Source organism: Puma concolor, chromosome D2 (genome assembly GCF_028749965.1).
Source record: "Puma concolor isolate L17-30 chromosome D2, mPumCon1.1.hap2, whole genome shotgun sequence".
Classification (NCBI taxonomy): Eukaryota; Metazoa; Chordata; class Mammalia; order Carnivora; family Felidae; genus Puma; species Puma concolor.
Genome location: NC_141677.1, coordinates 61,472,378 through 61,484,727, shown reverse-complemented (window position 1 = coordinate 61,484,727; position 12,350 = coordinate 61,472,378). Strand labels below are relative to the sequence as shown.

General features: G+C 51.1%; 1 protein-coding gene across 1 annotated transcript; it reads right to left on the bottom strand.

Moving 5' to 3' along the window:
• Nucleotides 1–7,500: 7,500 nt before the first annotated feature.
• On the bottom strand, nt 7,501–10,235 carry HPS6 (HPS6 biogenesis of lysosomal organelles complex 2 subunit 3). Its single transcript, XM_086680699.1, has one exon. It carries the CDS (start codon nt 10,043–10,045, stop codon nt 7,637–7,639), a length of 2,409 nt encoding a protein of 802 aa, XP_086536825.1. The 5' UTR covers nt 10,046–10,235; the 3' UTR covers nt 7,501–7,636.
• Nucleotides 10,236–12,350: the final 2,115 nt, after the last annotated feature.

The following is a 12,350-nucleotide window of genomic DNA, read 5'->3' as shown; positions in this document are numbered from 1 at the left end:
ACACTTCCAAACTTTCTACTTTGGAGCCATTCCATCTCCTCTTCTGAAGCAGCCCTTCCCTTATACCCTGTAAAGGCCACCTTATGTCCTTCCCTTTCCCAACATTTACATGGGAGACCTACTTGCTGGGGAACTCTCTAGGGCCTGATCAGTATAATAGATGGGGAAAGTGGGTCACTGATGTATCCTTTCTCCCTCTGCTAAGCTCCTCATAAATTTTGTATCTCACACTAACCCTCCACTATCCCTAAAGGGGTCATGAGAACAGTGAGCCAATCTAGGTAGTGATGAGTGGTCACTTGATTTGGACAATGGTCCCCTTTGGACAATGATTTCAGTTACATCCAGGTCAGTGTCCTGGGCCAAGGCCAGCACACTGACCTGGCTCTGGATCCTGTCTGCCCCTCTAACTCCTCTCAGCCTTTCATTCCTTTCCCCCACTGTAGCCTTCCAATCCCAGCATCAAGGCTCTGTCCACCTCTGCTGCGGAAACCCTGTCCTTTCATTTCAAGGCTCCAGGCTGCTCCTGGAGCCAGCATAGGGCTGTTTCTGGAGGCAATGTCCACTTCTCCCCATTTTTCCTCACTACAAACCAAAGATAATAGAGACTTTAGGATCACTTCATGTCACTTTGGAATCAGGTTGCTGAAGCCTGAAGACCTGAGACTTATGAAAGACCTGGGCAGTCTGCTCCTCCAGAACCTTCAGCTGGGGGGGGGGGGGGGGGGGGCAGGATGAGGTGGGCCATCCTCATTGGAGAAGGTCACCCTCTCATTCCCCTTCCCTGGCTCATCCCAGTTCCTCCCTTTTTCCTTTATTTACCAGATAATGGAAAACTCAGAGATCAGACCTAGACCAGCTGTCTTGCTGGCTCTACACTTTGGTTATAATTCTGGCAAGAGGCTCCAAGAGACGCCCCTAACTGCCCCTTCCTCAATCCTCACACCATTCACACTGAGAGCTTCCTCTGCTCCCCAGAGTAAGTGCATTTCCCTGCCTCTCCCAGGCCTCTTTCCCCATTCACATCTGTCTGTCTCCTGGTCCAATCCCATCCTCCAGTCCCACCCTCTTGCTCATCTCTCTGGCTGTCTCTCCTTATCTTTGTTCTTGCTCCAAAGCAGAGACTTCAGAGCCAGACCCAGGCCTTCCCTCTGGCAATTAGAGGAAAAGCTGTTCCAAGACTTCTACCTACAACTGGTGAGTGACTCTGGCCACTCAGCCATGATCTCACGGCCTGATTCAGCCACCTTCCCCACCTGAATTTTGGTTACTGACAGAAATGGGGACCCATGGGGGTAACGATGTAAATAAGCACAGTATGCAATTCACACCATCTGTTAGCTATGAAATTGTGATTCTTGAAAAAATTTTTATTTGGGGAGATTCACCTCCATTTCACATTTTGTGCATAAAGTAAAACTATTGGTTCTGAATAAGGCCTGACATCTTATTCCTATATTTCAAATTCATATAAAATATAACCTTACTGTGCTTTCCCAGGAAACTCTGCTGTGTCTTCAACTTCCTCCCCAATTGGACTAAATTATCCAGGTCAGGCTGGCAGTGTTCCAATCCTAGAGAGGAAGCATTCTGGCAACTCAGGACCTCTTCTGAATGATACTATCCTATTACAAGTCCAAGGTAGTCCTTTCTCTTTCCATGATTTTGCTCCCTGAATTCTACCCTGATCTTCTCGTCCTTCTCCTTCTTTTTTTTTTTTTTTTTTTTTTTAAATTTTTTTTCAACATTTATTTATTTTTGGGACAGAGAGAGACAGAGCATGAACGGGGGAGGGGCAGAGAGAGAGGGAGACACAGAATCGGAAACAGGCTCCAGGCTCCGAGCCATCAGCCCAGAGCGTGATGCGGGGCTCGAACTCACGGACCGCGAGATCGTGACCTGGCTGAAGTCGGACGCTTAACCGACTGCGCCACCCAGGCGCCCCGCGTCCTTCTCCTTCTTAATTTACCACCTCCAGAGGCTTTCTTAGTCCTTAGTCAATAAATGGGCAAGCGTGTGCATGTTTGAAGGTAATGAGGAGGAGATGGCGATGATAAGAGTAACCACCAGGGGGAGCCTGTGCCTAAGAAGACACTTGACTAGAGGCATAAGGGGGCCACTCAGGACTTTTCTTCCCTTTCTTCCAGAGCAGTAAAGCTGCCAGGCATTCCAGCTTGAGGGGCGGGGGATGGGAGGTGGGGGGGCTCCCTATGGACCTGGGGGTCCAGAGCTGCTCATTCTCTGACTCCCTCTCTTTCCCTGACCACGCAGAGAATTGTGAACCAAATTCTGGTACATCTGCACATTTCCTAAGGACAAGTTCCCTGATGGCCATGTTCAATGTGGGAATTAATCCTCAGTTGTTTTTTTTTTTTTTTTTTTTTACCTTACCCTACAACCCCCACTAGTCCCTGTCACCCATCCCTCCCTGAAAACCTCACTGACCCAGGCTTTCCCACTACCTTCCTTTCTTGGTTTAGGGATCAGGGGGCCCTGGGTAATACAGTGACGTCCATTCCTTCCACCTTCACCCCAACTCCCAAGATAGGCCTGGTTCAGTGACTCCCCCCACCCCCACCCCACACGGCCCTATTGCCCCAGGTAGTCTTATTCTTCCTTCAGATCCAGCTGACCTATTTCCATCAATTTCAGGTCTGGGTCAACCAAACAGTGAGTCTGGCCTATGAGAAGAAGGGAAGAAAGTCAGAGAATCCCTAAAGGCTATAAACTAATCCCTTCTCACCCTAGGCCATAGGGACCAGTCAGTTCCTGCATCTATAATCAAAGTTACTATGCCCCTGGTACTGTGATGCATGCTGAGGATACAAAAATACAAATAACCATGGTCTTGGCCTTCTAGGAACTTATATACTAATCAGGGAGACAAACAAATAACTAGGAAATCACAAGATAGTTTGATAAATGCTGTTTTAGAAGTGTGTGCCAAGAACTGTGGGGGAACAGGAGAAGGTGCAACTAAATCTATCAGGGGTAAGTAGAGAAGTCTTAGGAGATGGGGTGACATTCGAAGCATATGTTAAAGGGTTTAGGCGAGGCAGAGAAGAGAGTGAAAAACTTGGTAAGCACGAGACAGAGTGAAGGGGAATTTGGTGAGTTCAAGGAACTACAAATATTTCAAAGCATAATATATTCTTCAGAGAGTGGGAGGAGGAAATGACTGGAGAGAAGGCTGGAAGGAGAGGCAGGGCCAGTTGTGAAGAAAGAGATGTGTTTGGCCTTTACATTGAATATTGAGCTTGATTAGATTTGCTTGTTATAGTACTCTGGACAAGCAAGGTTAGATTTGAGGAGACAGGGACACCACCTTGAAACCCACTGTTTTTTGTTTTTTGTTTTTTTTTTTTTTTAATTTTAAGTTTATTTATTTATTTTGAGAGAGAGAGAGGTGGAGAGAGAGGGAAAGGTAGAATCCCAAGCAAGCTCCACGCTGTCAGTGCAGAGCCCAACAACTCAGGGCTCGAACTCACCAATAGTAAGATTGTGACCTAAGCTGAAACCAAGAGTTGGACGCCTAACCAAGTGAGCCACCCAAGTGCCCCTGGAACCCACTGTTAACAGTCTCAGTGACAGGTGGCCAGGACCAGGCCTAGGGCTAGACTAGTATATGGGAGGAAAGCTGGAGTGGTTTGGACACTGGCTCACCCTAGACATGAGGTCCAATTTCCTACAGGTCACATGGAGAAGGAGGTGTGGGGCTCTGGTCTCTGGCTTTTGTTGGCTGGAGAAGACAACGGTCGCTCTAGTCCTGTGGTCCGTCATTGGTGGCATAGAACCTGTAGTCTGTGTTCAAACAGTGGATCCCCTGGTGAGGGAGGGGAGGTATGGGGCTGGGGCTGGGAATATGGGTAGGCAGTAGGGAGATGAACAAGGGATTGGTCCCCATACATAAACAGATAGAGGAGCCTGAGGCTTTGCTTTCTTTCCTTTGCCCAGACTGCATTCTGGTCTTGCCTACCTTTACCTTCACCTTCAATCTTTCTAAGGGCTACTGCCAAGTGAATGTCAGAGATCTCCAAAGGTGAGGCATCCCTGTGGAAATGCTCCTACCCTTGGTTTAGGGTCCTATCCCTCACCTACCCAGGGACCTCAGGCCCTCCTGCCTCCTCCTTCTAGGGGCTATGGACCTGGGACCTTGTCCACTGCTCAAAACCTTTAGCCCTAGAACTACCCTCTTTACCTAGATGCCCAAGATCAAAGACTTCACTCTTAGATCTCCCATTTCCCCAGGTCCCAACATCCTGTTCAGGGATCTTCTCTATCTCTGGCCCTAGAACACTCCCTACCCACCAAAGACCTCAGACTTGGGATCTCCATGTACCTATTCAGAGTCCTCTTACTCAGGAAGACCACACTGGGCTGTCTCTCTGATGACCTTCTCACACACTCCACCAGAACCCACACGATGATATCTACATCCCTAAGCTATTCTCCAAAGTCCTGACACATGGTTTGGGATCACTTACCCCTCCTACACTGGAGGTAGGGCATAAACAAAGACAACAGCAAATAAGTGCCCAGTCTGTAAGAGCAGGTGAAATTTTCCATCTAAGCCTACTTTTCCCCTAGGAGTTTCCAGGCTGGGTAGTTCCCTACCTGAAGGCTCTTCTTGTGGGTGGCCCTGAGGAACTTCCTTGAGTCATACAACTCCAATGAAAAATCTGGTCCCCTTTTTCTGTCCATACCCCCAGGGGCCTACTAAGTATAATTCCTTCTCCTCTGAGCATGGATACCCAAGCCAAATCTTAAGCTGAGAAGAAACAACCATGAGTCAGCAGGATTGTGAATACAAAACAGATTCCCGCTTTTGTCCATTTCCAGCTTCTCTCTGGGGATCCAGAATGGGTCCAGCTTCAAAACGTAGAAGAGGAGGAGGGGCCCCTCCCAAGCAGGAAGGGGCTGAAGTAGAGGCCAAGGATGACCAGTCCCCAGTTCTGGGCCTCTGGGAAGAGCAGTGGCTTAAGGGCCAGTAGCTTGAGTCCTGATGTTGGTAGACAACCTTGCTTGAGGGTTAGGACAAAGGCCATCCAAGTCCTTGGATGAGGCAAAGGTATTATTCCTAGGCTTTAATGAGGCTGAGGAGCCATCTCAGGACTTGGCCATGCAGATGCGTCACCTCAGGACTTCCATGAAGCTGAAGAGTATCAGTAGCCCTGGATAAGCCTGAGGGGCTGACCCCTTCCCAGAGAGACTGGGGAACCGTCCTTAATCCCATATGAGCCTAAGAGCAGAATCTAAGCTGTAGGTCTCAGCTGAGGACAAAGCTGATGGCAGTCCTTACCTTGGTCCCAAGCCTTGGACAAGGGATGGCTGGGGGCCCAGGAATGATGGTGAGTAAGCACCCAGCACCCAGGGGCCTACCCTAAGCCCAGAACCAGGCTGAGGGGTCACTTGGGTTCAAGTGGGATTGGGGCAAAGACCTCTAGGGAGGTGGTCTTACTGACTAAATCCAGATAACAGATATCTGTGCTGGAGATGCTCTTGTTTCTCTGCTTAGGGAGTCAGCAGCAATGTGGGGACCTCCAAGCAACCCCACTTCAATGCCTCTTGTTACTAGGCCAAAGGGCTCTGCAGGTAATTCTGCTGTCTGTGGCAAATCTTCCTCCCAACCAGGGGCTGCTCCAGGAATCCTGGGGGAGACAGGCATGGGCCCAGAGCCCATCACAGTTCCTACTTGGTTTCAGAAATCTTGGGGAAAGAAAGGGCACAGTTCTGCAGATCCCCGTCCTCACAACAGGTGAGAGAGCTAGCATTGAGCCAAAAATGAGAAGTGCATTCAAGCCCAAGCAGGTAGCAGCTACTGGATTGTATGGTGAGGTGATTCAAGTCTTAGAGTTGCTACTTTCTAGTTGACTGACCTTGGTCAAGTAATCTTTCTAAACCTTTATTTCTTCACTTGTAAAATGGGGTTACTATTAGTACTTTTCTGATGAGGTTATTAGAAGCATTAAATGAGGGACTTTTAAAATGTTTATTTATGTTGAGAGAGAGAGTGAAAGAGGGAGAAAGAAAGTGAGCAGGGGAGGGGCAGAGAGAGGAGAGAGAATCCCAAGCAGGCTTCATGCTGTCAGTGCAGAGCCTGACCTGGGGCTTGATATCAGGAATTGTGAGACTATGAGCTGGACTAAAATCAAGAGTCAGATGCTCAACTGACTGAGCCACCCAGATGCCCCAAATGAGGGACTTTTTAAAGACCAATAGAGTGCCTGGCATATATTAAGTACTCATAAATGTTAATTACTTCCATTAATGGAAGTGACCAGTTTAGCCAACAAATTCAAATTCAACCACTCCCTCCATTACCCACAGCCCTCAGCTATTCAAAAACATACAAACCGTGTGTATATTTCTAGAGTGTTTTCCAACACCAACAACAAATTCTCTGTGGACTCCAATTGGGTGTCCTACATGTCAATTCAATTCTGACACTAACTACCTGGAGTTAGCACAGAACCCACAGATTAAGGGCTTAGTCCCATAAGACTGCCCCCACTTCAAATGCCAGTTGCAAGTCACTGGTACTTTCCATGCTATAAATTGGTTTGACAATTTGCTAGAATGGCTCACAGAATTCAGGGCAATACTTTAATTACGTTTACTAGTTTATTACAAAGGATACAACTCAGGGGTGCCTGGATGGCTGAGTTGGTTAAGCATCTGACTTTGGCTCAGGTCACGATCTCACGTTTCGTGGGTTCAAGCCCCGTGTCCGGCTCTGTGCTAACAGCTCAGAGCCTGGAGCCTGCTTTGGATTCTGTGTCTCCCTTTGTCTCTGCCCCTCCCCCACTCATGGTCTGTCTCTGCCTCTCAAAAATAAATAAACATAAAAAAAAAAAAGAATAAAACCCCCCAAAACGCAAAGGATATAACTTAGGAATAGCCAGATGGAAGAGATGCATAGGGCAAAGTACAGGGTGGGAGTATGTGTGTGTGCAGCTCCCAAGCCCTCTCTGAGTAAGTCACCCTCCCAGCACTTTAATGTGCTTTACCAAATTTCCTCATTCAGGATTTTTTTTTTTTTTAAACGTTTATTTATTTTTGAGACAGAGAGAGACAGAGCATGAACGGGGGAGGGTCAGAGAGAGAGGGAGACACAGAATCGGAAGCAGGCTCCAGGCTCTGGGCCATCATCAGCCCAGAGCCCGACGCGGGGCTCGAGCTCACGGACCGTGAGATCGTGACCTGAGCTGAAGTCGGACGCCCAACCGACTGAGCCACCCAGGCGCCCCCTCATTCAGGATTTTTATGGATTTCAATCTCTAGCCCCACTCCCCTCCCAGGATGTTGGGGATGGGGCTAAAAGTGCCAACCCTCTCATCACTTGGGTCTTTCAGGTGACCAGTCCCATCCTTAGGCTGGGTGTCCCCACCCTAAATTACCTCATTAGCATATGTGCAGGTGTGATCTAAAAAGGCTCCTTATGAATAACAAAAGACTCCTATCACTTAGGAAATTCCAAGGGTCTTAGACGCTTAGACAATATTTAATACATATATATATTATGTATATATTTTTTAATTGTTCCAGAAGAGAAGAGTATTATTGCACGCAGAACTCCCACCCTGGTCCCCGCCAACTCCTAGGCACCTTCCCGACTGCTGTGTCCTAGAAATAATTTTTAGCCTGTGTCAGTCACACAGAGGCCCTGTCCAGATGGTGCCCAGGCCTCCAAGACTGGGTGGTCTGATGTCTGGAGGGTAGTCATGGGTCCCCGAGGTGGGGTGGGGGGTGGAGTGCCCGGGTCGCATAGGATGTCCTCATAGAGGCTTAGAACCGGGCCCAAGGGCCGTCCTTGAGCCCCAGTCTGCTCCAGCAGGGCTCTGAGCAACCCCACAGTGAGAGGGGGCTCTGTCCCAGGCTTAGGGAATGGGGTGGGGGGCTCCAACTCATCTGGGAGGTGTGTCCGTATTAGAAGCAGGAGCTCTGCTGGAGTTAGGTCTGGTGGGCATAGGCGGCGAAGGTGGGGGAGATAAGCATCAAGTCGGCGGTGCCGGGCAAATTCGGCCAACAGCAGTTTGAAGATCTCGCTTCGAAGCAGGGGGCTGGAGGGGCCAAGGGCCAGGCCTGCCTCCAGGGCCCGCTGCCACTGCTCCTTTTGCACCAGCTGGCCCACAGCTTGGAGCACAGCTTTGGGCCGCCCACTGCCCAAGAGCAGCTCCAGCTCCAGGGCCTCAGACCTGGTCTCCTCCTCACCCAGTACTGCCAGGGCTCGGCGATACAGGGGCAACCCTGGGCCCCCTGCTCCCCAGCCCGGCCCACCCTGCTGCTGTGCCAACTCCACAAAGGGTGGCAGCCATCGAGGCTCCAGCCGGCAGAGGCACTGGCACAGGAGTTCAAAGAGGGGCAGTATCCCATTGGGGGGTTCCTTTCCAGCTGAAGTACCCCCCAGTACCTTCTTCCACACATCAGGGGGGGCATGGGACCTCAGCCTGCCATTCCCATCTGGCTGCAGCTGCAGGGCCCTGAGGACTGCACCCCAGGCTGCTGTAGGAAGGGCTTGGAAAACAGTGTTGAGCTGGACCAGCTGGTCTCCCATCAACTCGGTCCTCAGCAAACGTGCCACTTCGTGCTCTGCCAGCTCAGTCCAGCCAGCCTCCTCATCATCCCCAGCCACCAGGTGGGCTTTGAGCTGATCTAAGGCCCGGTAATCTCGAAGCTCAGCCCTCAGTGTGGTCACTAGTGTAGATGGGGACACATGTCCCTGGAGAATGGAGGCCAGGGCCTGAGGTGCCCGGAATGTGCTGTTGTGTTTCAGTTCCTCTGGGGTAAGCTGGGCACCCCGTAGGCTCCGCCGCTGGTAGTACTCGCAGGCCTCCTCAAACACCAGGTCTTCAGCTGAAGGCACTTCAAGGCCCTGTGGGGCTTCCCAGCCTACTCGAAACAAACCCAAGGCTGAAAGCAAACGAAGACCCCCTCGGGTCTCCAACTCTTCCTCATCCTCCATGCCAGGGGCTGGGGGTGCCAGTAAATGTACTCGGTCTGTACTTAGGACCTTTCTCTCCAGCAGCTGCCCGCTGCCCATGTCCAGCAGTTCCAACGTGGAGCCCAGCACACAGGCCAGAGTACCATGAAATGTTCCCAGTGCTGCAGACCCTGCCAGGCCTACAGGTGCCTCCTGCAGCGTGCCTACAGTCCGGGTACCACCATGGGTCTGCACCAGGCTCACAGTGCCCCTGAAGTCAAGCAATAGCAGGCCCTGGGGAGTTGGGGCCCAGGTATGTACAGTCAATGGCTTCATGGGGGACAGCAGCCCAGGAAGGCCTCGGAGCAGTGTCCGGAAGTCCCATGTGTCCCCTCGTACGGGATTCAGGCTCTTACAGTGGGAGAGGCCAAGACATGGGGCAACCACCATCACCTTGCCCTTGCCTGGGCTCCAAGTGAGCAGAATATGACCCACACCAGGCCAGGTGGTGGCAGTGGGCACCAGGAAGAGGTCCTTGCGGGAGGCCAGCAGCCCAAAAGAGGGGCAGTGGTGCAGCAAGACATGTGTGCGGCCCAGGTTGGTGCCGCCCTCTCCGTTGGGCTCCAGGGTTCGGAAGCACACGCAATGGCTGAAAGCAGCAGGCGGTCCCAGCTGGCCCTCCGCGCCAGCCTGACGCTCCTCGCACCACACCAGGCGGCCTCGGAGCACCGCCACGGCCACCACACAGGCTCCACCGGCTGGACACAGCTCGGTACTCCTCAGCAGCCGCCAGCCAGGCCCCACCCCGGCGCCCCACACCTCGGCTAGGCCACTCTCCCACACCAGGACCAGCGCCGGTCGCGCCGGCCACGGCAGGAAGAAGGCGTCTAGCGGTGAGGGGTGGCCAGCGGGCCAGGCACGCTCCAGCTCCGCGTCGGAGCCACGCACCGCCACCAGCAGCTGTGGGCACGGCGCCCCCGGGGATCGGAGGAGCAGCAGGTGGCGGCCGTCTGGGCTGCAGCGGACTTTTACGGCTGGGTCCGCGGCCAGCAACTCCCGGAGCCGGGCCGCGCCGCTAAAGTGGCTGAGATCCGAAAGCTGGCGCAGAGTCCCCATACGCTTCATGGTGCCGCCGGTGCCGGAGCACGCCCGGGCCTGGCCGCCCCGTGGGGCAAGGCTCGGCGCTCGGTCCGGGTTCCCGGGGGAGACAGAGGCGGGCTGAGACTTCCGTCCCCCGTCGATGAGGTGGGCCGACGCCAGGCCTGAGAGGCGGCTCCACACCGCCCCACCAGGCTAACTCATGGCTCCGCCCCGTTCACGCCCCGGCGGCGCGACCCCGCCCGCCAGGGGAGGAGCCACGGGAGTCTCGCGGCGGCGGGGGGGGTGGGGGGGGATGAGGCTCCCGAGCACCCAAGGGTCTCAGTGCGTCCGTCCTTGTCAGCCCTACGCAAGCTCGTTGAGTCGGGATGTAGGCCCAATGCCCCAGGCCCCAAGAAGCCAAGAGCCTTACTCAGGAATCTCCCAGTCTGAGCCCTGAAGTGAACATGTCATACTCCCAAGGCTTTTCTTCCCCCCCAAGCCTCTCTCTCACCCCAACTCCTTAATTCAGTTAGTCATGAAATTTTTATTGAGCACCTACTAAGTGCCCAGCTGACTAGATAGCCTTGAACCAAACAAAACTCCAACCTCACGGAATTGACAATCTAGTGGAAAATAATAACAGTTTAATACTTCTATGGCACTTGCTGTGTAACTCCCCCACCAACCCCCACCCAGCAACAAGCCCCTAGCACAGATATGGAAAATGAAGCGCAGAGAGATTAAGGAAACTGACCAAGCTCTCACAGCTATTTCAACCACAAGCAATCTGAATCCTGAGTCCTTGCACCATACCTCTTTACTATATCAACAATTTATTACCCAAACTAAGAATTTGCTAAAAATCAAAATTAAAATATACTTAAAAATTTTTTTTAATGTTTAATTTTGAGAGAGAGACCGAGCAGGAGCGGGGGAGGGGCAGAGAGAGAGAGGGAGACACAGAATCCCAAGCAGGCTCCAGGCTCTGAGCTGTCAGCACAGAGTCGTAGGCGGGGCTCCACCTCACAAACCAGGTCATGAGATCATGACCTGAACTGAAGTTGGTCGCTTAATTGACCGAGCCACCCAGACGCCCCAAAACATACTTTAGAGGCACCGAGTGTATGTAATTTCTCTAGCAACACCTACGCATTGATATGCAGGGGTCCTTTCCACCCCTGACTGCCTTCTCAGATGATATGGTATTCCCTCTCCCTCCAAGTCCAGTCCCTCCTCATGAGTCTGCTTCTCCCTCCTTCCCCCAACAGCTTCAGTGAGAATTTGCATCAGCCTCATTCTGTCCTCTTGCTCTCAGCATAGAAACACTCTCCAGTCTGCCCTGTCTTATAACTCACTCTTTCATCCTCGTCTCCCCACTACCCACCCCACAGTGGCTTCCTCTCCTTTTCCCTTCAATCAAGTTTCTTGCAAAGATCCTCTAGCATTTGCTGCCTCCACTCTCTCTCCTTCTATTCATTCCTCAAATCACTACTTATCTGAAGTAGATTTTCCTGATGTCTTCAAGGATATTTTTATTTCCTTTTCTAAGAAGCTTGACAACATCCTTGATAGTCCCTCCTGTGATTTCCATGGCATCTTTCTCCTGTTATTTTCCTCTTTTTTAGATAGTACTTGGTTCATCAATAAATGTTGGTATTTAAACTCTATTATGGGCCTGATCTCTCTCTCTCTCTCTTTTCTCTCTCATTCTTTCTTTTTGTTGTCCTTTTCTTAGCCCATTCCTTTCTCATGGTTTGAACAATTACTACTAAGTTAATGGCTCAAAAATATTTATCTACAGTAGATATGTCTGCTGAGCTCCAGTAAAGGGTACCCACATGTCTACTAAATATCTCTGGTTGAATGTCTCACGGCATTTCAATCTCAACATGTCCTAAACATCACCTTCCTCCCCAATTTGTCCTCCTCCATTTGTTTCTAGTTGTCACAGGATTTATTTCATCTTTGTATCCTCACTTTTAGACATGAGCCTGGCACAGAGAAAGACTTCAATAGATGTTTGGTGAAGGAATGAATAAGCTTGAGTGGCCACATGTCTGTGTGTGTGATATCACGGAGGGAACTTTTGGCTAAGAGTTACAGAATAGTTATAGAAATAGGCCCTCTTAAGAAAAGTGAAATTTATTCGAACATAAGGGAGGAGAAGGCTTGGAAAATGAGCAGGAAGCAAGATACTCTTTGAAGGCCGAGAAATAGGAAGCACGACTGTTTTTCAGCAGGAATCATCTGGCCAGGGTATACTTGTTATGAATAAATTTTGACCATCCCTTCATTTTTGCATCTTTTGGCCAAGAGTCAAAACCTTGGAGGCTGCACCTAGTGGTCAAAG

Coding starts and splice junctions, on each gene's coding strand:
- HPS6 (XM_086680699.1), bottom strand. CDS start 10,045: ATGAAGCGTATGGGGACTCTGCGCCAGCTTTCGGATCTCAGCCACTTT.